This window comes from Euwallacea similis, chromosome 12 (genome assembly GCF_039881205.1).
Source record: "Euwallacea similis isolate ESF13 chromosome 12, ESF131.1, whole genome shotgun sequence".
NCBI classification, from domain to species: Eukaryota; Metazoa; Arthropoda; class Insecta; order Coleoptera; family Curculionidae; genus Euwallacea; species Euwallacea similis.
The window spans coordinates 88,018-110,162 of record NC_089620.1 but is presented as its reverse complement, the minus strand read 5'-3'; the positions used below and the strand labels follow the sequence as shown (position 1 = coordinate 110,162).

The 22,145-nt window shown below is 37.2% G+C and overlaps 4 protein-coding genes across 5 annotated transcripts in view; 3 read left to right on the top strand and 1 right to left on the bottom strand.

Moving 5' to 3' along the window:
* Window positions 1-22,145, bottom strand: part of LOC136412587 (juvenile hormone esterase-like) — a 45,665-nt gene that overhangs the window by 3,686 nt on the left and 19,834 nt on the right. The window lies entirely within an intron of this gene.
* Window positions 6,910-7,941, top strand: LOC136412690 (histone-lysine N-methyltransferase SETMAR-like). The gene has a single exon (XM_066395854.1). It carries the CDS (start codon window positions 6,910-6,912, stop codon window positions 7,939-7,941), a length of 1,032 nt encoding a protein of 343 aa, XP_066251951.1.
* Window positions 11,957-13,826, top strand: LOC136412650 (tigger transposable element-derived protein 4-like). 2 transcript variants are annotated; one of them, XM_066395790.1, is made up of 3 exons: window positions 11,957-12,042; window positions 12,180-13,056; window positions 13,336-13,826. In XM_066395790.1, exons 1-3 carry the CDS (start codon window positions 12,022-12,024, stop codon window positions 13,614-13,616), a joined length of 1,179 nt encoding a protein of 392 aa, XP_066251887.1. In that variant the 5' UTR covers window positions 11,957-12,021; the 3' UTR covers window positions 13,617-13,826. The 2 variants fall into 2 exon arrangements, with proteins under 2 accessions (XP_066251887.1, XP_066251885.1); XM_066395788.1 differs by having other exon boundaries at window positions 12,180-13,826.
* Window positions 16,388-21,697, top strand: LOC136412677 (uncharacterized). The gene has a single exon (XM_066395817.1). It carries the CDS (start codon window positions 16,388-16,390, stop codon window positions 21,695-21,697), a length of 5,310 nt encoding a protein of 1,769 aa, XP_066251914.1.

Here is a 22,145-nt window from a genome sequence, read left to right as displayed (position 1 = left end):
ATAAATAGCACACTTCTAATTTCGTTCATAAAAATCTAAATTTTTTTAATATTTAGTGGGATATCCATTTTGCTGGATAACTGCTGTCAATCTGGCAGGCATAAACTCTACCAATCTTTGGCAAAAGTCGTTAGGAATTCCATTCCACGCTTCTTCAATGAACTCCCATAATTCATTCATGTTTTTGGCATTTTTGCCACTCAAATCATTTTTAATTCTTTGCCACAGATGTTCTATTGGGTTCAGATCTGGGCTCTGGGCTGGCCAATCTAAAACATCCACCGAGTTGTCTTTAAGCCAATTCTTTACCAGTCTAGATGAATGTTTAGGGTCATTGTCTTGGACAAACTTAAAAGTAACTGGCATAAATTCCTCCACGTAAGGTTCCATAATGGTTTCCAGGATGTTTTTGTAGACAAATCGATCCATAATTCCATCTATCCTATGAATCGGCCCAACACCTTTCCAAGACATAGCACCCCAAACCATGAGAGATCCTCCACCAAACTTCACAGTCTTAATTGTGTAGCGTTCATTAACACTCTGGTTAGAAGGTCGACGAACATGGATTTTTCCATCCATTCCCAGACGATTAATCTTAGTTTCATCACTAAATAAACATTTTTTCCAAAAATTAATGTTTTCTGTTAAATATTTTCTAGCAAAAGCAACTCGGCGAAGCCTATTCCGTCGAGAGACAAGCGGTTTTTTTCTGGTGCGGCAACCACGAAGATTTGCTTCATTCAATCTTCGTTTTACTGACTTCAGCGACAATTGGATACCATGATGTTCAATTATTTGTCTCCTAACTTCGCTTGCACTCCAAAAAGGATTTGCTTTGCTCATTCTTACTATAATTTTATCTTCTCGTTCGGTAGTTTTTCGTTTCCTAGGAGCCCTTACCGTGTTTTCATAACTTTGTGTACTATTATACAAGCGAATAGCATTGTAAACTAGCTTTCGAGAACATCTTAAATCTTGGGCTATTTGAGAAATATTCTTTCCCTCGTTTTTGAGTTGCATGATCAGTTGTCGCCTTTCAGATCCACAATGTCGCTTCCTTCCCACTTGAAAACCTTGCTTATTATTTAAGATGTAAGAAAAAAACATTTACTTACTGTTTTATACAATCTAAGAAGATAGGAACCGCTTTTTAAATATTTAACTTTAAATTTAAGCCAAACGTGCTATTTAAATGCCGAATGTAAAATAATAAATTTTAATTTAAAAAACGGAGAAATGTGCAAAAAGGCAAATCTATAGACGATTGTTTTTTAGGGTTTATCAGAAGAATATTCTATAGCAAAAATTCCTATTTGTTTATTTACAATTTAAAAAAAAATATGAATTTAGTATGTGTGCTATTTATACGACCTTAGCTGTATGTATTAATTAATGAAAAATTAATTTTTTTAAAAATGTCTCCTTAAAAAAATCACACTTGGAAACCTACACCCATTTTTGCTAGGCACATCAATGAGAAATTATTTTTTTCTCGAAAACGACCACTTGAGCAATAAAATACTAAGAGACCTTTTTTGTTAAGAATTGATGGAATATGAAGAAAAAAATTTACATATTAAAAAAAAGTCAGTAGCGTGCCATTTTTTAAATTAAAAACATCCCATTGAATGGCCGCACGGACGCCACTGGTGTAGGTGGAAATGGTCTGCATACTCCAGAACATGCACATTTATCCCGCCATAGCATGTCTATAGCAAGGCAAGCCATAGCAAAGGTCTTTACAACGCTCTACCATAGGTAGCTGAGATCAAAATAAAACGATTTAATCACATTTGCCTTAGTCCAAAAGTTGATAATAACCGAGCTACAGGATGGCAAATTTGAAATGTAAAATTCAATTTTTAGCCTTAATTATGAAATGGCAAGAGGAAAACTTATGAAATTTTCTACAATTTTTTGTGTGCGTGTAAATGGTGGGCATTTTGAACAGTTACTTAAGTAATTTTTTAATGTTATTTTTAATATTAAAAAATAAAAATTTAGAAAATTACATTCCATTCCATTTACTTTACAAGCGTTTCTCTCGAGAATGATTGCAGTTAGCGACTTGATTAAGGTATATCTTTTTTAAGCAAAAATACTGCGCAAATACGTTTTTTGCTCCAAAACTGGTCTACCGTTAAAAACAAAAAAGTTTGAAGGACCTAAACAAGTACCTAATGCGTATACTTGGGGCCTTCTGCGATGTACCGAAATTTATCACCGAATCACTTTTAGATCCTAGTAAACTTCTAATGAACGGGTTGGATGAATAACCCCGTATACCTATACTTTGAATCGCTATATCTCAAATACTGAATTTTGTACAAATCTGATTCAACGTGGGTAGATACTTTGAGAGGCCCTCTACACAGTGTGCAAAAATGGTTAGTGTACCAAAGTGCGAACTCCTCTAAAATCACCTAAGTTTGTTTTTTTTTTGAGATTTCGGCCTTTTGGCATCAACCGATAAATCTCCAAGTATATAAAAATAAGAAGGTGGTTATTGAAGGACGCACCATTTTGCCCCACGCTGTACGATGAATAGTTCCCGAGATATGGCGTTTTAAAGTTTTCACCCTCAACCCCGTCCTACCCTTGAATGGTGAGACTTAGGAAATTGAAATTTTATGTGGTAAGTCATTTGAGTGATAGGGACAATTGGTAAAAATTTCAGATCGATCGCCCGTGGGGGCCGAATTGACCCCTTAACCTTACACGGCCTTCGTAAGCGGAGACGCGACTCCTGAGTTGCCAACGACCAACCGAACCTAAAAGAAAAGAGAACTTGTACCTGCCCTGTAAATCCATAAATACTAAACCCCATGATGATAAACCATGGGTTTTAGTATTTAAGGTACAAAAAGATGGTACCAAAAGAATAGATATAATCTATACAAAGTCACTTGGAATGGCATTAAAATTGTGGTATGGTCAATATTCTACAGCACGCGTTGAAATAAAATAGCGAAATATATATAATGATTTAATGATCAGTTCCTGTATCACTTCGAGGAGGGTCCACGTGGACTCAGGTAATTTTATTGGACACTGCCCAATTTTGATTGGATAAAATCTTGGAATCTGTTTTTCCGTGATTTTGACAAAATGCATGGTAAAAAAGGAGTGTAATTTTGGGCGCGAGTGCCACTATAGTCGTCAATATTATCGATCTGTTTATTTACTGATTATTAGTATTTGTCGGTGGCGTTTTTTGATTTTGCTTGTTGTGTATATTACTATATTATTTATATTATTGTGTGTAACGAGTGAGTACGTAAATATTCGTAATTTATGTATTAAATCCCTTTTTAAAAATAAAAAAGCGCACGTCTATGTTCTACAAAGAAAAAACCGACTGTTAGGCGGAATTTAGTTTTTATGCTGTTCCAAGTGAATTCGTATGGACTATACAAAGTGATGTTGTTTCTCGAAAACTTTACAATATATCAATACAAGGTTTGCAGCATGTTATACAGCTAGACGAATCGATTAATGAGAGTTATTTTTGAAGGTATTTGAGCCACGTCTGTCCGAGTTTCACGTCTGTTAGCGCAGTTCAAGAATTAGGAAAGTGCAAAAGAATAGGTAAAAAAGTTGTTAATGTATCTCGTGGACTTCACAATATGACAACATCAGGGTTGATGCAAGCTATAGATTTCAACGTGTCGATTAATGAGAGTTATTCTTTTAGGAACTTGACCAACGTCTGCCCGAGTTATCGCAGTTCAAGTATTTTCCTCCCGAGGTGTCCATTTTGTCGTAGTGGAAGGGCTTGTATGACTCTGATGATCTTGAAGGCCATGTCGGAGGTAGAGTTTGCTACTGGTAGTTCTAACCTTGTCGGAAGGGCGGAGAAAGAGGGGAAGGATGAAGAGAGACACAAGACAACCAATGGAATGTGTGAGTTGCAAAACTTACAAGGAAAGGGACCCAAGTGTCCCCCTCCGATTTTAATGAAATTTTGCACAGAAGTAGTTTAAACCTATCTAAAAATAATGATGTACATTTTACGTGCCATCTTCAAAGTTTAAGGGGTGAAAACTACCCCTAAAGTTTCGCCAATTTTTCGTTTTTTGACGATAACTTTTGATTCAGATGAGTTAGAGCAACAAATAAAAAAGCAAAATGTTCCTTTTTTAATTCTTCATCGATCCATCTAGATCCGAAAAAAATATCACTTTTAGTTTTTTTTTTTTGAAAATTTAATTTGTTTTTCTCCCCGTTTTTGCATGCCTCGAGCTGTCTCATACAATTTTTTACCATTTTATAGAGAAAATATTTCTCAATAGATTGGTGTAAAGTAGAACTCGATACCATATTTCTAACAAAAGTTATAATTGTTTAAGTAAAAGTGTGCACGCCATGTTCTACTGCTTATAACTTCAGAACCGTAGGTCGCAGAAGAAAATGTTTCATAATAAAAAAGAGGTAATTTAAGTACTAATGATGTAATTATAATACATGTATCTCTGCTATATGTGGTATCACATAATCCGCATAAATAATATTATCCACTTTTATCCTGTAAAAACGTACACAGAAGTTAAAAAATGACTATTTCTAACAATCATCATTATTTAATTACTAAACAAATAGAGTCTCAAGGAGGACATATTCCACTGATCCAAATCCTAAATTGCAAAATTTATAGTGGGGGCCATCACCCCTGATTATTTCAATTTTTTTTTAATGGAAGTAAAAATCTTCTGTAGATCTGTTTCTTTGATTCATCTCTATTTAAAACAATAAAGAAAAATGAAAATGGGGATTAAAATTAATTAGATTTCATTCACTCTATTACCTTCATAAAATTAAAAATTATTCTAAATATACATATAATTTCAACAACATTTAATTTATAGAACATAAATTATGCATGTGACACTATGACATTGTGCATATAATGAATGCATCCATAATTCATCTTACAGTTATTTAATCTTATTTACTTTTCTTAACAATTGTGCATCATATCTAAATAATGGTAATAGATAATAATGCCCTGACGGTATATAAAAAGACATTCTTATACGAACCTGTGTTTAAAAGTAAACCTTCATATAGTGGTTACCAGCATTTTAGACTACGCAATGTTGATCAATCCAGTTAATGTAGTAAATCTATTATTATTAACGTTCAGTGCACTAAATCTTCCAAGTACACCGGTAACAGAAAAGGAACAGGATATAGCTAAAGAACTAGAAGGCATTATTAAACATGCCTGTAATGATGTATCTTCAGAATTTGAAACACAAGATAGTCTTGATTTTGATGATCCGTTTGAAGCACATGAGCTGGAAATTATAGAAGACGAAGAAGAGATTCAAAGATATCATCTAGATGATAGCGATTCTAGTTCGGAAAGTGTTTGTACGAAAGACATCGAACCTTTAAGTTTCGATTATAAGAAAAGAGCTGTAAAATATTGGAAATCTGGAAAAAATGGTAATTTAAAAATATCTACAGTGCAGAAAAACTTTAGAAAGGTACTATCCAGAAAGCAGTTGAAACGCTGGGAGTATACCATAAATCAAGGAGGAACTCAGAGAAAAGTTTGCAAAAATATCGCAATTTACTTTAAATAATTTCATGGAAGCATTAGAGAAACTTTTGCCTATTCACGACATAGATATTCGTCGATGGGCTTTACAGGCAAATAGACATATTGGATTAGTTAATACTGCCTTTAAAGCTTCTGACCACTGGATAAAAAAATTTAAGCATCGTCATCGTATTGTTTCCAGAAAAATAACAAAATTTATAACCAAGAAGAACGCGAGAGAGCAACGTATAATAATAAAAAAAGCAAACGAATTTGTAGATGCTATTAAGAATGAAATGAATTCTTATGGATATGATAATATATACAGGGTTGCTCATTAGTGCGTCAAAGTGCGATATCTCAGTAAATATAAGTTTTGGAAGGAAATATGTCTTAGTAAAGTTTTTGGGGAATAAAAGGTACGTATTTTTAAATTATTTTCAAATGTACAGGGTCTGTCATAAAAGTGTGGTAGTACCAAATTATGTTTTTTTAAATGGAACCCCCCAATTTTTTTGCCATTTTCGGATTTATCGTCAAATTTTAAAGTTAGTTTATGAAATAGGTCTTATATAAAAAAATTACCATTTTCGAGTTATTTGTGAAAATTCGAAAATTTTGATGACTGCAAGGTCTCACGGAAATCAATGCTGTTCCCTAACCGTTGCGAATTTTGGAACCGATCTTATGAGGCTCCAAGGCGACATAATAAGCTACGTTTTGACATGTTTTAGTTTTAAAAAAGTTTTCCATAACCCTCGAAATAGGCCTCCGAAGTTGCACGACTTCAATCCTCAATAACTTGCTTATTTCAAATGGAATGCCATACTTTTCTCGACAGCATCGTGTTCAGAATCCAAAAACCTACAACTTTTGTTAACATTACCCTATCCCTAAACCCAACCGTTTCTGAGCTGCCGAAAATTGCCCCTTTTTTACATCTAAATTTGTATTTGAAGTCGCATCGGTTACGTCACCATAGGCAAATTTTACGCGATGTCCGGTGACGTCTACTGTCATTTTTTAAATTTTGATCAAGTTAACCAGCTACATGTTGTCATGGAAACAAAAACAAATGCTTTGTTTATTTCTATTGATGTCTGTGTTTTCTTTCTAAAATATCATAAAAGTCGTAGATATTTGTAAGTTACAATTAGTTTTACATTGTACATTCGTTATTTGTTTCGTTTTTTTAATCCACATATTTTTTAAATTTGTTTAACACAATTTTTTAAATTGTTTATTTTTATCCACTTGGTGAGTAGTTACTCAGATGTTTTGCACATTTCCTTTTTATTCTTATATTAAGGTTTGTAGTTCACTAAATACGTATGAATTTCGAAAAGACGGAACTGGTTGACATGATCTTTGTTATGGGATCTGCTGATCAAAATTGTTTGCTAACTCAGAGGATGTATGCTCAAAAATATCCTGATAGAAGGCAACCCTCGGTTAGAAGTTTAGAAAAACTTAAGGAAAGATTTATTAGAACAGGCAATGTGACTTATGAAAAATGTGAAAGGACTAAGAGGACAAGCGATGAAGATCAATTGAATGTTTTGCTATCTGTAATTTCGGAGCCTTCTACCAGTTCAACAACAATATCCAAGGAAACCAATGTTCCTCGATCTACCGTTAGTAAAATTTTAAAGAGAAACAAGTTTCATGACTACAGTATATCCTTCCATCAAGAACTATTGGGGCCTGATTTGGAGATTAGAAGAACATTTTGTCAGTGGGGGTTAGAAATGGAAAGGACAACACCTAACTTTTTCCTAAAAGTATTATTCTCCGACGAATCAACATTCACTCAGAATGGTAGTCCAAACCGTCATAATCTCCATTATTATTCAATGGAAAATCCAAGAATAGTAAGATCAGTGAATACGCAGCGGCAGTGGACTGTAAATGTTTGGGGTGGTATTATAGGCGATTTTATAATTGGGCCACATTTTTTTAACGGACATTTAAACGGTGTTAAATATTTGCGTTTTTTGCAAAATGATTTGCCCCAACTTTTGCAAAATATTCCTCTAGTTTTGAGGGAAAATATGTGGCTACAACATGACGGTGCTCCAGCGCACTTTGCGGCAGATGTCAAGGAGTACCTAAATCAAGAATTTGAAGGTAGATGGATAGGCCGCGGCGGACCCGTTTTTTGGCCACCAAGATCGCCAGACTTAACAAAAATAGATTTTTTTCTATGGGGACACATAAAAAATGTTGTGTACCAAACTGCTCCGACTACTGCAGAAGATATGAAACAACGCATAATTCATGCGTTTAGAAATACCGTCAGCATTGAGATGTTACGAGAAGTAAATAGGTCTTTTCTGGCAAGACTTCAACTGGTTTCTGATCGAAATGGAGGACAGTTTGAGAATTTATTGTAGATACAAATAATGTTGTGAAAATAAATAATAATAATTGGTTATAAATAATATAAAAATAATAATACAGTCATCGAAACTCATGGAAAACGTCAAAATGACACTGGACGTCACCGGACATCGCGTAAAATTTGCGTATGGTGACGTAACTGATGCGACTTTTCAAATACAAATTTAGATGTAAAAAAGGGGCAATTTTCGGCAGCTCAGAAACGGTTGGGTTTAGGGATAGGGTAATGTTAACAAAAGTTGTAGGTTTTTGGATTCTGAACACGATGCTGTCGAGAAATGTATGGCATTCCATTTGAAATAAGCAAGTTATTGAGGATTGAAGTCATGCAACTTCGGAGGCCTATTTCGAGGGTTATGGAAAAATTTTTTAAAACTAAAACATGTCAAAACGTAGCTTATTATGTCGCCTTGGAGCCTCATAAGATCGGTTCCAAAATTCGCAACGGTTAGGGAACAGCATTGATTTCCGTGAGACCTTGCAGTCATCAAAATTTTCGAATTTTCACAAATAACTCGAAAATGGTAAATTTTTTATATAAGACCTATTTCATAAACTAACTTTAAAATTTGACGATAAATCCGAAAATGGCAAAAAAATTGGGGGGTTCCATTTAAAAAAACATAATTTGGTACTACCACACTTTTATGACAGACCCTGTACATTTGAAAATAATTTAAAAATACGTACCTTTTATTCCCCAAAAACTTTACTAAGACATATTTCCTTCCAAAACTTATATTTACTGAGATATCGCACTTTGACGCACTAATGAGCAACCCTGTATATAACTCTGATCAAAGTGGCTTCAATTTAGAGTTACATGCAGGACGCACCTTATGCATTGAAGGAGAAAAGCATGTAGAAAACATTGTACAATCAAAAATGTCTACTGCGCATAGTTATACAATTCAGCCATTCATTTCTGCTAGTGGAAAGCTTATGTCGCCTTTGTTAATAATTTTATATGAACCCAGCGGTGGGTTTGGACGTCGAGTGGAGGAAAAATTATTTCGTCCAGAAAATGTCTATATCTTAGCATCCAAATCTGGAAAATTAACAAGTGAACATTTCAAAACATGGATGACAGAAGTATTTATACCAAACACAGGACAAAAATCACTTTTACTTTTAGATTCCTGGAATGGACAATGCCCTACTGTTTTGGAAGACATAGCTATTAATCATAATGAGATTAACGTACGTACCATACCTGCTGGCACAACAGGAATAATACAGCCTAGATGTAATGGTAAAAAATTGTATGAGACAGCTCAAGGCATGCAAAAACAGGAAGAAAAACAAATTAAATTTTCAAAAAAAAAAAACTAAAAGTGATATTTTTTTCGGATCTAGATGGATCGATGAAGAATTAAAAAAGGAACATTTTGCTTTTTTATTTGTTGCTCTAACTCATCTGAATCAAAAGTTATCGTCAAAAAACGAAAAATTGGCGAAACTTTAGGGGTAGTTTTCACCCCTTAAACTTTGAAGATGGCACGTAAAATGTACATAATTATTTTTAGATAGGTTTAAACTACTTCTGTGCAAAATTTCATTAAAATCGGAGGGGGACACTTGGGTCCCTTTCCTTGTTAGTAAGACAGGCGGGTGTTAATCCCGCCACCTGTTTCGACCGGATGAAAACCCCGGTGGCCGGTGCCATACAATATGTCAAGACGAGTTTTGCGGCATATTATGGAGCTCGGTAAGGCGATAAATGTGAGTTATTCTTTAAGGTATTTCCAAATCCAAATACTTGAACTGCAATAACTCGGACAACCGTGGCTCAAATATTTTAAAGAACAACTCACATTAATCGCCTCTCCAAACAATATAACCTGCCGCAAACCTCGTGTTGATATATTGTGAAGTTTTCTAAATACATAATCTTTTTTGGTATCTATTCTTTTGCATTTTCCAAATCCTTGAACTTTTTTTTTCTTTTTAAGAAGTTTGGGGGAAATGCATTTACGCACACCATACCATTGTTGGTATGATTTTATTTGGTCTGGTAGTGTGGTACTCCATTTGTGAGGCAACTGCCGAATGCCCACTAAAACCACCTCTCCTATCTTCACCCTGGATCCCCCCCGTAACCACTACCAAACATTACTTCGAAGGAGGGTGGAATTTCCTCTTTCCTCTAAACTTTCTACTCTGACAGAACCGCTTTTTCCTTTCTCTTCTTTTCCGATGCCTTAATTCTCATTATTTCCTCCAACAAACCGTCAATCGCCTTCCAGCATTTTTCGTTTCTCATAAAAATTTCCGCTACATTTTTTAAAATTTATTTCTAGTACCTGACGTTCTTTTGCTGCTCTTTTTCTTTTCTTTTCAAATTTTGTGATCACAAAAATTGTGTGTTCTAGGTCATCCAATTTCTCACAGAACCAACATTGATCATTCTTTGCCTTCCCGATTTTCCGCGAATACGACGCAAAGACTCCGTGTTCACCAATTGCCTGGGTAATATAAAAGTTGATTTCTCCAATCTCTTTGTTAACCCTGTTAAAATGGAATTAGATTAGAAAAATATTTGAGCCTTTATTTATTAAGCTCGTATCTAATCGCTATTTGGCGTGATTTATTTTTTATTATTCCTCGCTGATTCTGCTTAGAGTCAATTTTCTTAGGCGACAAATAATAATCAGAATCAGCATCGCCGATTGCTCCTTTTTTTAATCATAAGATATATTAGCGTTAGTCAGTTCATTTTTGCCGCTCGTTATAGCCAGAAGTTCAATATATAATAAACTCTTTTTCGTATCTACTGGTGTTTAAATTAACAAACCCATTTATTAACATCTCGTATAAAATGCTTTGCAAAACCCTCATAATGATTCGACTGTTTGCCACTTTTCAAATAATTCATTCCTGACCTGTCTCTTGTCCTCTGCATTCCTATTATACAATTAAGCTCTTTCCTCTATTAACAGGTCGATTGGCGGCATTCCTGCAATAAACTGTATTGCTTCCAACGAGATACTTCTGTACGCCGACGCCACGCCAATGGCTATCCTGCGGTTAATTCTTTCCAGCTTTACCAGATGTAGTTGGAAACGGATCACGGTTGAATAAGGACGTGCGGAAGTGAGCTCCGGAGAAAACAACATTTAGTTTTTGTATAATCAGAATAACGCAGTGTTTTTCAACGCTAAGTGAGAAAAATAGCCTTTTCGGTAGTGCAAAAACTGAAAAAGCCTATGTGCTCAACTTGACGACTTTTCGCGTAACTAACTTTTAGCGTACCGCTATTTTTTAACGTTATTTTCTGTTTTAGCGTTTTGGGGTGGATTTGCGGAGTGCTCCTTCATGTAGAGGTTCCTGCAGTTCTTCCCGGATATACAGGGTGGTCATTTAGTGCGGTCTCCGAAGATTACGGCTAAACAATTTAATATTTTGAATTTCTTTTTTTTGCGTTGTATAGAACTCGATTATGGGTACATTCTAAAATTGTTTTCGTTTTATACAGGGTGTTCTAAATAAGTGAAAAATATCAAAGTTATGTTTTTTTAAATAGAACACCCCATATATTAATATCGTTTTAGATTTTTTGAGAAAAATAAATGTAAGTTTCATTAAGGTTTACTTGTCTTAAATCTTAAAGATTTCGAAATACAGTAATGTTCGCTTATAACGAACCCGCTTATAACGAACTTTCGGTTATAACGAACTAATCTATGAAGTACGAACTCAAGTACATTTAAACGTATGTTATTTTTGTCATTTATAACGAACCCGCTTACAACGAACTTTCGCTTATAACGAACCTTAAATTTTTAGAAGAATAGAAAAACTTTACGGTTATAACGAACTTAACGCGGGATTTTACCGAAATCCCAAAGAAGAAAAGTAAACAATTCTCGGGGAAAGTCCAAAATCGTTTGAAGCAAATTGCTGACACAAACGACACAGTTGTTCCAGTATATTGATAGCGTTCAAAGAATTCGTTCGTTAAAAAAATCATGAGTTATATCATTAAAAAAAAAAAACGTAAAGCTTTAAATTGTAAATATGACATTGTTAAACGGTTGCAGAGACATGCCAAACAGAGTGAAATTTGTTCAGAAATGGGATTAAGTAAATCAACGGTAAGAACAATAAAATATGCAATGTTCACAGATATTTTTTTTTGTTATTCCAGTAATTTTCCGGCTTTGTAATAAATTATGTAATTTGAAATAGTATTAATACGAATTAAAATTTGACTATACATATGTAATTTTAGGTTGCAACAATTTGGAAAAATAAAGAAACAATCCTAAAAACCTTCGAAAGTGGACAACATTCAAATGTAAAAAAAATCAAAAAGCCCAATAATTATGAAGTTGACCAAAGACTCTTAAAATGGTTTTCTCAACAAAGAAATAATAACGCAATTGTTAGCGGTGCTATATTACAATCAAAAGCTGAAGATTTTGCAAGTAAGGTGTCCGGAAACCAGGAACCGAAATTTAATAGAAGCTGGATCGAAAGGTTCAAAAGAAGGCATAATATTACGAGTGGAAGAATTGCTGGAGAATCGACTTCAGTTGATATGAACATTGTAGATGACTGGCTGCAAAACAAATGGCCAATAATTAGGTCAAACTTTAAGGATGAGGACATCTTCAATGGAGATGAAACCGGTTTATTCTTCAAGCTTACACCTGATAGAACACTAAAGTTTAAAGGGCAAACCTGTGAAGGTGGAAAGCTTTCCAAAGAAAGAATCACTATATTTGTTGTAGCGAATTTGACAGGATCCGAAAAAAGAAAGTTATTGGTAATTGGAAAATCTAAAAACCCTAGATGTTTTAAGAATATTGTACAATTGCCAGTAACTTATAAGTCCAATAAAAGGGCATGGATGAATTCAGAGATTTTTATAAATGCATTACGTGAATGGGATGAAGAATTACGCCGTAAAAAAAGAAAAATCATATTGTTAGTGGATAATTGTCCGGCTCATCCCGATGTTAAAAATTTGATGTGGATTACGTTAGTGTTTATGCCACCAAACACTAGTTCTAAATTACAACCCATGGATCAGGGTGTTATCCATAGTCTAAAGAGTCATTATCGACGACTCCTCCTCTCGGAAATGATATCTTGTATGGATAGTGGTAAGGAAAAATTTATTATTACTCTTTTGGATGCAATACGCTTTATTCATATGGCATGGCAAAAGGTGTCAAAGCAAACGATTAGAAATTGTTTTCGACATGCCGGTTTTCTCGAAAATGAGAATTTTGATTCAGATGATGACTTACCATTAGTCGAATGGCTTAAAAAAAATCAATGCAAAAATAAAACCGATATTCAAGAGGATTTTCTTCAAACCAACAACGATTTTCATGAATTTGTTCATGTGGATGACAATCTTGTGAGCGTTGAGTTTTTAGACGATAATGCCATTATTGCGTCTGTGTCTTCTGCATCTGACACTTATGATGATGATGAGGAAGACGAAGATGCAGCATATGAGAATAATGAAATAATATCCGTTCCTACAACCACAGAAGCACTTCGATATGTTTCTAGTATTCGTCAATTTCTTCAATCGCGAAATACTTCACAAAATGTTCTCGATGGAATAGCCCATGTGGAATTACATATAAATGAAATTCATTTCACCACAATAAAACAAACCAAAATTAGCGATTTTTTTCTTTCTAATTCCTAAAAAGTGTTGTTAAATTTAACAAATATGTATTATTTAAATTGGTTACTAGTTGAAGAATGTTACTTGTTGACTTTTTTAAAATATATATGTATGTAAATAAAGTGAGTTATGTATTAATTAAAAAAACAATCATAACACCATTTATTGCTTATAGCGAACTTCGGTTATAACGAACTATTTACTACGGTCCCTTGGGGTTCGTTATAAGCGAACATTACTGTAATTAAGTTTCTTAAAAAAAAATATGGAATTTTAAAAACTTTGCTTTGAAGCAAGTTTAAACTGGAGTAAATCGAAATTCATACCAAACCTTAGATATGAGACGTATTTTATGCTAGAATTATTAAAATTGAAATATCTCATACAGCGCGTCCAAAAAATAACATGAAAATTGCATTCTCTTTGAAAGGAAATAACTTGCTTAATTTAAATAGAACAGCCCATATTTTATTACTTGAAATAAGAGATAAACATATGACTAATCAAAAATTGTTACACCTTCCTATACCTAAATGTACAGGTTTTCTTCGAAAAATAAGATTTAAGAAAAGGTAGCAAATTTTATTACTTTTTATATCAGTTGCTATGGTTACCTCCAAAATAGCAACATATTTACAATTTCCTTTATCTAAGTCGATGTCAAAACTTGATTAATGATTATTTTTATTTACAGGTATGTATTTTAACTTTAATTATAGCTTTGCTACATTTTTTTCAAATTTTAGTATAACATTAAAATGAATTTTCCTATGAACGAAATGGTAGATATGATTTATACTTTGGGTAGAGCAGAGGAAAATCCTTTTGCTTGCCTCAAGACTCTATGCTGAACGATTTCCTGATCGACGACACCCAACTCAAAAATCATTTTTGAAATTATATCAAAGATTCAATGAAACTGGCTCTCTCGCCTAAAAAATAAACGAAACAAAACCGTAAATAATGAAGAAAATAACTTTCAAGTTCTTGCACATGTGATTGAAGACCCCAACGCCAGACAAAGAAAAATTAGCAAGGAATTTGGAATATCCAAAACATCAGTTCACAATATTTTGAAAAAAAAAAATTTCATCCTTATCGCTACCAATTGCATCAAGAACTCGATGCAAAAGATTTTGCAAAACGCAGAGAATTTGCTGAATGGGGTGTGAACAAATACAATCAAAATAACAATTTTTTCAAGACGGTTTTGTTTACCGATGAGGCTACATTTCACAAAAATGTTATTATCAATCGTCACAATTTTCATTGCAATGATAATGTAAATCCTCATCTAATAAGATCATTAGACAATCAGCATCGTTGGTCCCTCAATGTATGGGCGGGAATACTTGGAACACATTTAATTGGACCACATTTCTTTAATGAAAATCTGACGGGAATGATGTATAGACATTTTTTAGAACATGAAATGCCAGATTTGTTGGAAACCATACCTTTAAGCATTATTCGTTCCATATAGTTCCAACATGATGGAGCTCCTTCTCATTATAGTGGTATTGTGAGGACTTTCCTAAATCAACAGTATCCAAATAAATGGATTGGTCGAGGAGGAGCTGTATCCTGGCCCCCCAGGTCGCCCGATCTTACCCCACTAGATTATTTTTTGTGGGGTTATGTCAAAAATATTATTTATAGTACACCTCCAACAACAAGAGACAATATGAAAATCAGAATCCGCTATGTTTTTGACTCTGTTAAGACTGTAACTAGTTACATCGGACTATTTCCTTAATTAAGATACCCGATGCTACGCCCCTGTATTTGTAATTTCGTTTTAGTTCCCGAATCCTACTAGGTTTTTTTTCTGTAAGGTAGTTTAGTAATAGTCACGCGCATTCAAGGAATTCTCAGCGTTAGCACCCATCATCCCCAGATGGTGGTTGTTTTATGATTGGGATTCCTAGCAATGTTCTTTGTCGGAGCCATACTGTCCGTCCAATTTAAACGCCGCTCCGCCGGCCTGGCCAACGAAGGCCCAGTCGGCTATTCATCTGGACGTTGCGCGTTAACACGATGAGTAGCCGGGAAGCCGACAATTGCTTCTAAGTTAGGGGTACGTCTATGAGTACCGGCCCTTAACTCTATTATTTAAGACCCAAAAATTGTAGAAATCTCTCTCTCATCTATCACCTCTCACTGCAACAACGTCACGACAAAGAGACTGTGAGATCCTCAGCTACCTCGCGCACCCCTTTCCGACTTGTAATATCCACTCCGGGCGTGAATTATTAAGTTAGTTAAGTGCATTACTTCGTGTATTGTTCAATAGTGCAATAAATGAATTGTAAAGTACTCCCGAGTTCATTGTCCGCGAGTCACGAGATCCTGTAAAATATTCACGAGGGTGGTACTCGCGCCAATCGAGGAACGAACCCCCTAACCCGAACATATGGTCCTTCGAGCCGGATATTTCCAGCACCTTCACGGAAGCCGTCGGAATTCAGGAAGCTGCAGCGTAAGCAACAAGGAGTCACGCGTCAAAAGGTCAGTCCTTTCCATAACTATAACCCTTACTCCGAATCATTTGCCTAATTCCTATCTTTTACTGTGTTCATAAATCGCCACGGTATCGTCTCGAAAGACAATAGTCATTTGGACACGTTTATCCATGACTTCTCGGTAATTCGATTACAAGTTACAACTTGTAGGCAAAGGATTAAGAGTCACGAAAAATCACGCAGTGCATTTGTAGACTGGATTTCTCAAATATCGAAACAAACATCTCTTTATCTCGTTGAAACTAAGAAAGGGTTCGTAACGTTATCACGATGTCAATCTCAGGTGATGAACAGATTACCGCGGAACTCGATTTTAAAAGACTAAAAAATGGCAAGGCTCAAATCAATGGCGAGTTAACGCGTTTCTCAAATTTTCTGAATAAGACGGATTTAGATAAGTCTATTAATGTTCTACAAGTAAGATACGATAACGCGAAATCATTCCTAGAAAAATTTAATTCGATCCAAGCGGAATATGAGATGTTACTAATTAATGATTTTCCCGACAATTATGATGAAGATGAGCTTGCAAAGGAACGCAATATATTTGAAACCCGGTATTATGAGGCCTTGGCCGCGGCGCATGACATATTAAATAAGCACATGCGTGATCAACAGCAATTCGCGGCCGTCGCGGCAAATCGAAGCGCGGGAGGAGCGTCGTCAAGCGTCGTTTCCCAAAGCGGCGCCAGTCAAATTAGCGTCGGCGCCCTACCGAATGCCTCAGTTAAGCTTCCGTCGTTAACCCTGCCGGAATTTAATGGAAACTACGCTGACTGGCAGATGTTTCGGGACATGTTTAACGCGATAGTGCATAATAATGTCACATTGTCTGATGCGCAACGTTTTTACTATTTGGCAGCCTCCCTAAAGGGGGAAGCAAAGGGCATAATAGCTTCTCTAGCCCCCACTGATGCAAATTATGCAACCGCGTGGGAGCTACTCAAAAAACGGTATGAAAACAAAAAAATCATCACGAACTCGCATTTGAAGGAAATAATGGGGTTGCCCACGTTGACCAAAGAGTCGCACATGCTATTAAGGGATTTTTCGAATAGTTTTTCCAAAAATTATCGGGCACTCGAATCCTTAGGTGAAGATGTAAGTGGGTGGAAAACCCTTTTAATCTACATACTGGTATCCAAATTAGATAGCAATACAAGGCGCGAATGGGAAAATTATTGCAAGGATATGAACTCGCCGAAGATAGACGACTTCGACGAATTTATAATCCGACGGTGTCAGATGTTGGAGACATTGGACACGAAGGTTTGTTCAAACTCGAAAAAATCGAATGAATCAAAATCTTTTGTTGCCGCTGACAAACCCTATCGTGCAAGGTGTCCTTTCTGTAAAGAAGAGAATTTTATATACTTTTGCGACAAATTCAAAACACTATCGATATCAGATCGCTTCGAAGTAGTGCGGAAAATGAAGTTGTGCACAAATTGCCTGCGATATGGGCACAAATCTTCTGAATGCAGATCATCGGGTTGCAAAATATGCCGTCAGAAGCATGCAACATTGTTACACAAGTCGCAAGAATATTCACGAAATGCTACTTCTAACACCAGTCACGATACCGGTAGCGGTCCTCCTTCGATTAATAATCGTTCAAATACTCCAAGGGATGATAATGAACAAGCCTCGGTAAACGCGACAATGACAAATGCCTGTCAAAATCCTACGAATTGCTTCATCCTTTTATCGACCGCGATTGTGGACGTTTATCGTAAAGACAAAACCCGAGTCCCATGCAGAGTTTTATTAGACTCGGCAAGCCAATCGAACTTCGTCAGTTCATCAATGGTCAAAAAACTAAATTTAAACCTCTCGAAAATTGATCTTCCTGTTATAGGAATAAATCAAATAAAAACGAAAATTTCACACACCGCCGAAATATCGTTAGCTTCTAGAAATACAGCCTTCAAAACAAGGCTAAATTTTCTCGTGTTGCCAACAATCACGGAATTTTCACCGCAAAATTATTTCGATAAATCCAAATTAAATATTCCCCGCGAATTGATCTTGGCGGATCCAAATTTCAACGTTCCCGCCGAAATCGACATGCTCTTGGGCTGCGAAGTCTTCTTTGACCTCCTCTGTATAGGGCAAATAAAATTAGGCAAGAATCTCCCGACATTGCAAAAAACCCTACTTGGCTGGATAGTAGCTGGTCGAGTCCCGTGTGGTCAAGGTAAGGTAGGCAAGGCAAATGCCACATTATCGAACTGCTTTCTCACTCAAGATTCCTTGAATGAGAAGCTAGAAAGGTTCTGGTTAGTAGAAGAAGTCAACCCGAATCCGTGGGCCAAAATGACCAGGGAAGAATTGGAATGTGAAAGCCATTTTGTACAAACGACAACTCGGGACAAGGATGGCAGATTCGTAGTAAAGCTTCCGTTAAAGGACAACTTCAAGGAATTGGGCGAATCTGAGCAATCAGCGCTCAGCAGGCTGTATTCCATTGAGAGGCGGCTGGCGAAACATACCGAACTCGGAGCCGCATACCGAACCTTCATGCGCGAATATCAAGATCTCGGTCATATGACGGAGATACCACGGGAATTACCCTCTACCAAAACTCCCATTTATTACATCCCGCATCATTGCGTTGAAAAACAAGACAGCACTACCACCAAGTTACGAGTAGTATTCGACGCCGCGTGTAAAACAACCAAAGACTTGTCACTAAATGATGTTTTGAAGGTCGGACCTACCATACAAAACGATGTGTTTTCGGTATTATTACGATTCAGAAAACATACATTTGTGTTAATCGGTGACTTAGCCAAAATGTACCGACAAATCCTGGTTAACAAGGACGAGAGGAACCTACAGCGGATAGTTTGGCGAGACACCCCGAACGAAGAAGTTAAGCACTTCCAGCTCAATACGGTGACATATGGTACAGCCTCGGCTTCGTATCTTTCAACGCGATGTCTATTAGAAATTTCATCTAACATCGCGGAGAAATGGCCTACTGAGAGTGATGTGATAGCTTCGGACTTCTACGTGGATGATTTGCTCACGGGCGCGTCGAACCTCCAGTCTCTCAAGGGCATGAGGGACAATATCTTGCGAACTCTGTCCGAGTACGGGTTCGAATTGAGAAAGCTACAATCAAACGATTGCAGGGCGGTGGATGATATCGTTCAAACTAATTACGAGGCTAACAAATATTTGATTACCGATGGCTCAAGTGTCAAAACGCTGGGCGTTTCGTGGGTCCCAAGTCTCGACACCTTTGAATATAACTCGCAGAATATCTCGCAGGATCACTGCAAGGTCACGAAACGCACCATTCTTTCCATGGTCTCAAAGATTTTTGATCCATTGGGTATCTTAGGCTTCTTAACGGTACGAATAAAACTGATAATTCAAGGTCTTTGGCAATTAAAAATTGATTGGGATGAGAGCATTCCCAGTAGACTATACTCGGAATGGCTACAATTGAAAGACGAAATAGCACAAGTAGGTTTGATACATGTTCCGCGTCACGTTCTCGTACGAGAACCGAAAATCGTAGAACTCCACGGATTCTCGGACGCAAGCGAAAGAGCTTACGGATGCTGTATATACCTACGCTCGGTAGATGCAAATGACATAATCGAAAGCCACTTGTTGTGTGCCAAGTCTCGAGTTAGTCCTCTGAAGTCTCTTTCGTTACCGCGGTTAGAACTCCTGGGAGCGTTGCTATTGGCAAGACTAATGAAAAAATCCTTAGAAGCGCTAAAACTCGATATAACCAAGACGGTTTTATGGACGGACTCCACGATTGTACTATGTTGGATTGCGAACGAGCCCAAAACATGGAAAACGTTCATTGCTAATAGGGTTGCGGAAATCCAACTACTATCGCGCGTCGAAGATTGGAATTATATCCAATCGGAAAATAAGCCGGCAGACATCATATCCCGCGGTGCGAGTATAAAGTCCTTAGCCAACTCCAAGTTGTGGCTACACGGTCCTAACTTTTTCATCCACCCCAATACATGGCTTGAAAATTCAGATATTTCGAATTTCACGAGTGCGACCGCAAAAATTCCCGAAACAAGGGGGGTGTCAAAATTATCCCTGAACATTCGAGCTCAAAATTACGAAGTATTTGAAAAATTTTCAAGCTTGAACAAATTAATACGTGTGATCGCGTATTGTTTGAGATTCATCGAGAACTTAAAACTGCCCAAGGACAAGAGAAACACGGGTCACTTAAGCTCTCGCGAGGTTCAGCGGGGTGAACTGCTCATGGCAAAATTAGCGCAGTCGCAAGCCTTTTCCTCCGAAATTCAAGATCTAAAACGAAAGAATCACGTTTCAAGGAAGAGCAAATTAAACTCTTTATCGCCGTTTATTGACCAGGACGGTGTCGTAAGGCTCGGTGGGAGACTAGCTCATTCGAACTGCCCGCATGATAGTAAGCATCCGATCGTTTTACCGGCTAAACACCCCTTTACAAGGCTTGTCGTGGATCGCGAGCACAAGCGTACGTTCCACGCTGGTATTCAAGGTACGTTGTCCCACGTGAGGCAAAAATATTGGCCCATTAATGGCAAGCAAATCGTAAAGACACACGTTGGAAAATGCGTGACGTGTTTCAGAGTTAGTCCCAATGCCGCGATTATCCCGAAGATGGGCGAGCTACCCAAATCCCGTGTCACCCCGTCGCGTCCATTTTTATCCGTGGCTGTTGATTACGCGGGACCCTTCGAATTAAAGGACGGTAAAACTCGGTCCAGAAAACTAATAAAGGGGTATATTTCTATCTTTGTTTGCCTCGCGACCAAGGCAGTCCATATCGAGGTCATCACGGACTTAACTAGTGACGGTTTTTTAAGCATGTTGAAGAGGTTTGTTTCAAGACGCGGTCTCTGTTCGAACATCTATAGTGATAATGCTACGAACTTCGTGGGCTGTAACAATGAGCTCATTTCGATACAAACCCTGATGAATTCCAGTCAATTCAAGGCCTACACATTACATTCAAATATACGATGGCAATTCATGCCGGCCAGGTCCCCTCATTGGGGCGGACTTCATGAGGCAGCCGTGAAGTCATGTAAGCACCATTTAAAGCGTGTTTTAAACGGTACCCACCTTCATTATGAAGAGTTCTATACTCTTACCACGCAAATCGAAGCGATCTTGAATTCAAGACCATTGGCTCCCATGAGTTCCGATCCTAATGACCTTAATGCTTTCACACCGGCTCACTTCCTGATTGGACAAGAGCTCACGGCTATACCCGAGCGTGATCTAACCAGTGATAAGATCAACTTCACGAAACGTTATCAGCACGTACAACTTATGAAGCAGCATTTTTGGTCCCGCTGGCAAAAGGAGTATCTTCATCACCTTCAGCAGAGGAACAAGTGGCAACGCGCTAGCGGCCCCAACCCACATGTGGGTTCCCTAGTACTATTGAAAGAGGACCACGTACCGCCCCAATGCTGGCCCTTAGGACGAATCGCCGCCCTCCACCCAGGGAAGGATGACATTGTGCGGGTCGTGACTGTGAAGACTAAAAATGGTGTCGTCAAAAGGGCCGTCACGAGAGTGTCCTTACTGCCGGTGCAATAGGCTCGCTGACGCCCACGCGCCTGCAGGATTAAGTGAAGTGTCCGCGTTTATTGAAAGTCAGAGCATAGTCTTTCAAGGGGGGGAATATGTTAAGACTGTAACTAGTTACATCGGACTATTTCCTTAATTAAGATACCCGATGCTACGCCCCTGTATTTGTAATTTCGTTTTAGTTCCCGAATCCTACTAGGTTTTTTTTCTGTAAGTTAGTTTAGTAATAGTCACGCGCATTCAAGGAATTCTCAGCGTTAGCACCCATCATCCCCAGATGGTGGTTGTTTTATGATTGGGATTCCTAGCAATGTTCTTTGTCGGAGCCATACTGTCCGTCCAATTTAAACGCCGCTCCGCCGGCCTGGCCAACGAAGGCCCAGTCGGCTATTCATCTGGACGTTGCGCGTTAACACGATGAGTAGCCGGGAAGCCGACAATTGCTTCTAAGTTAGGG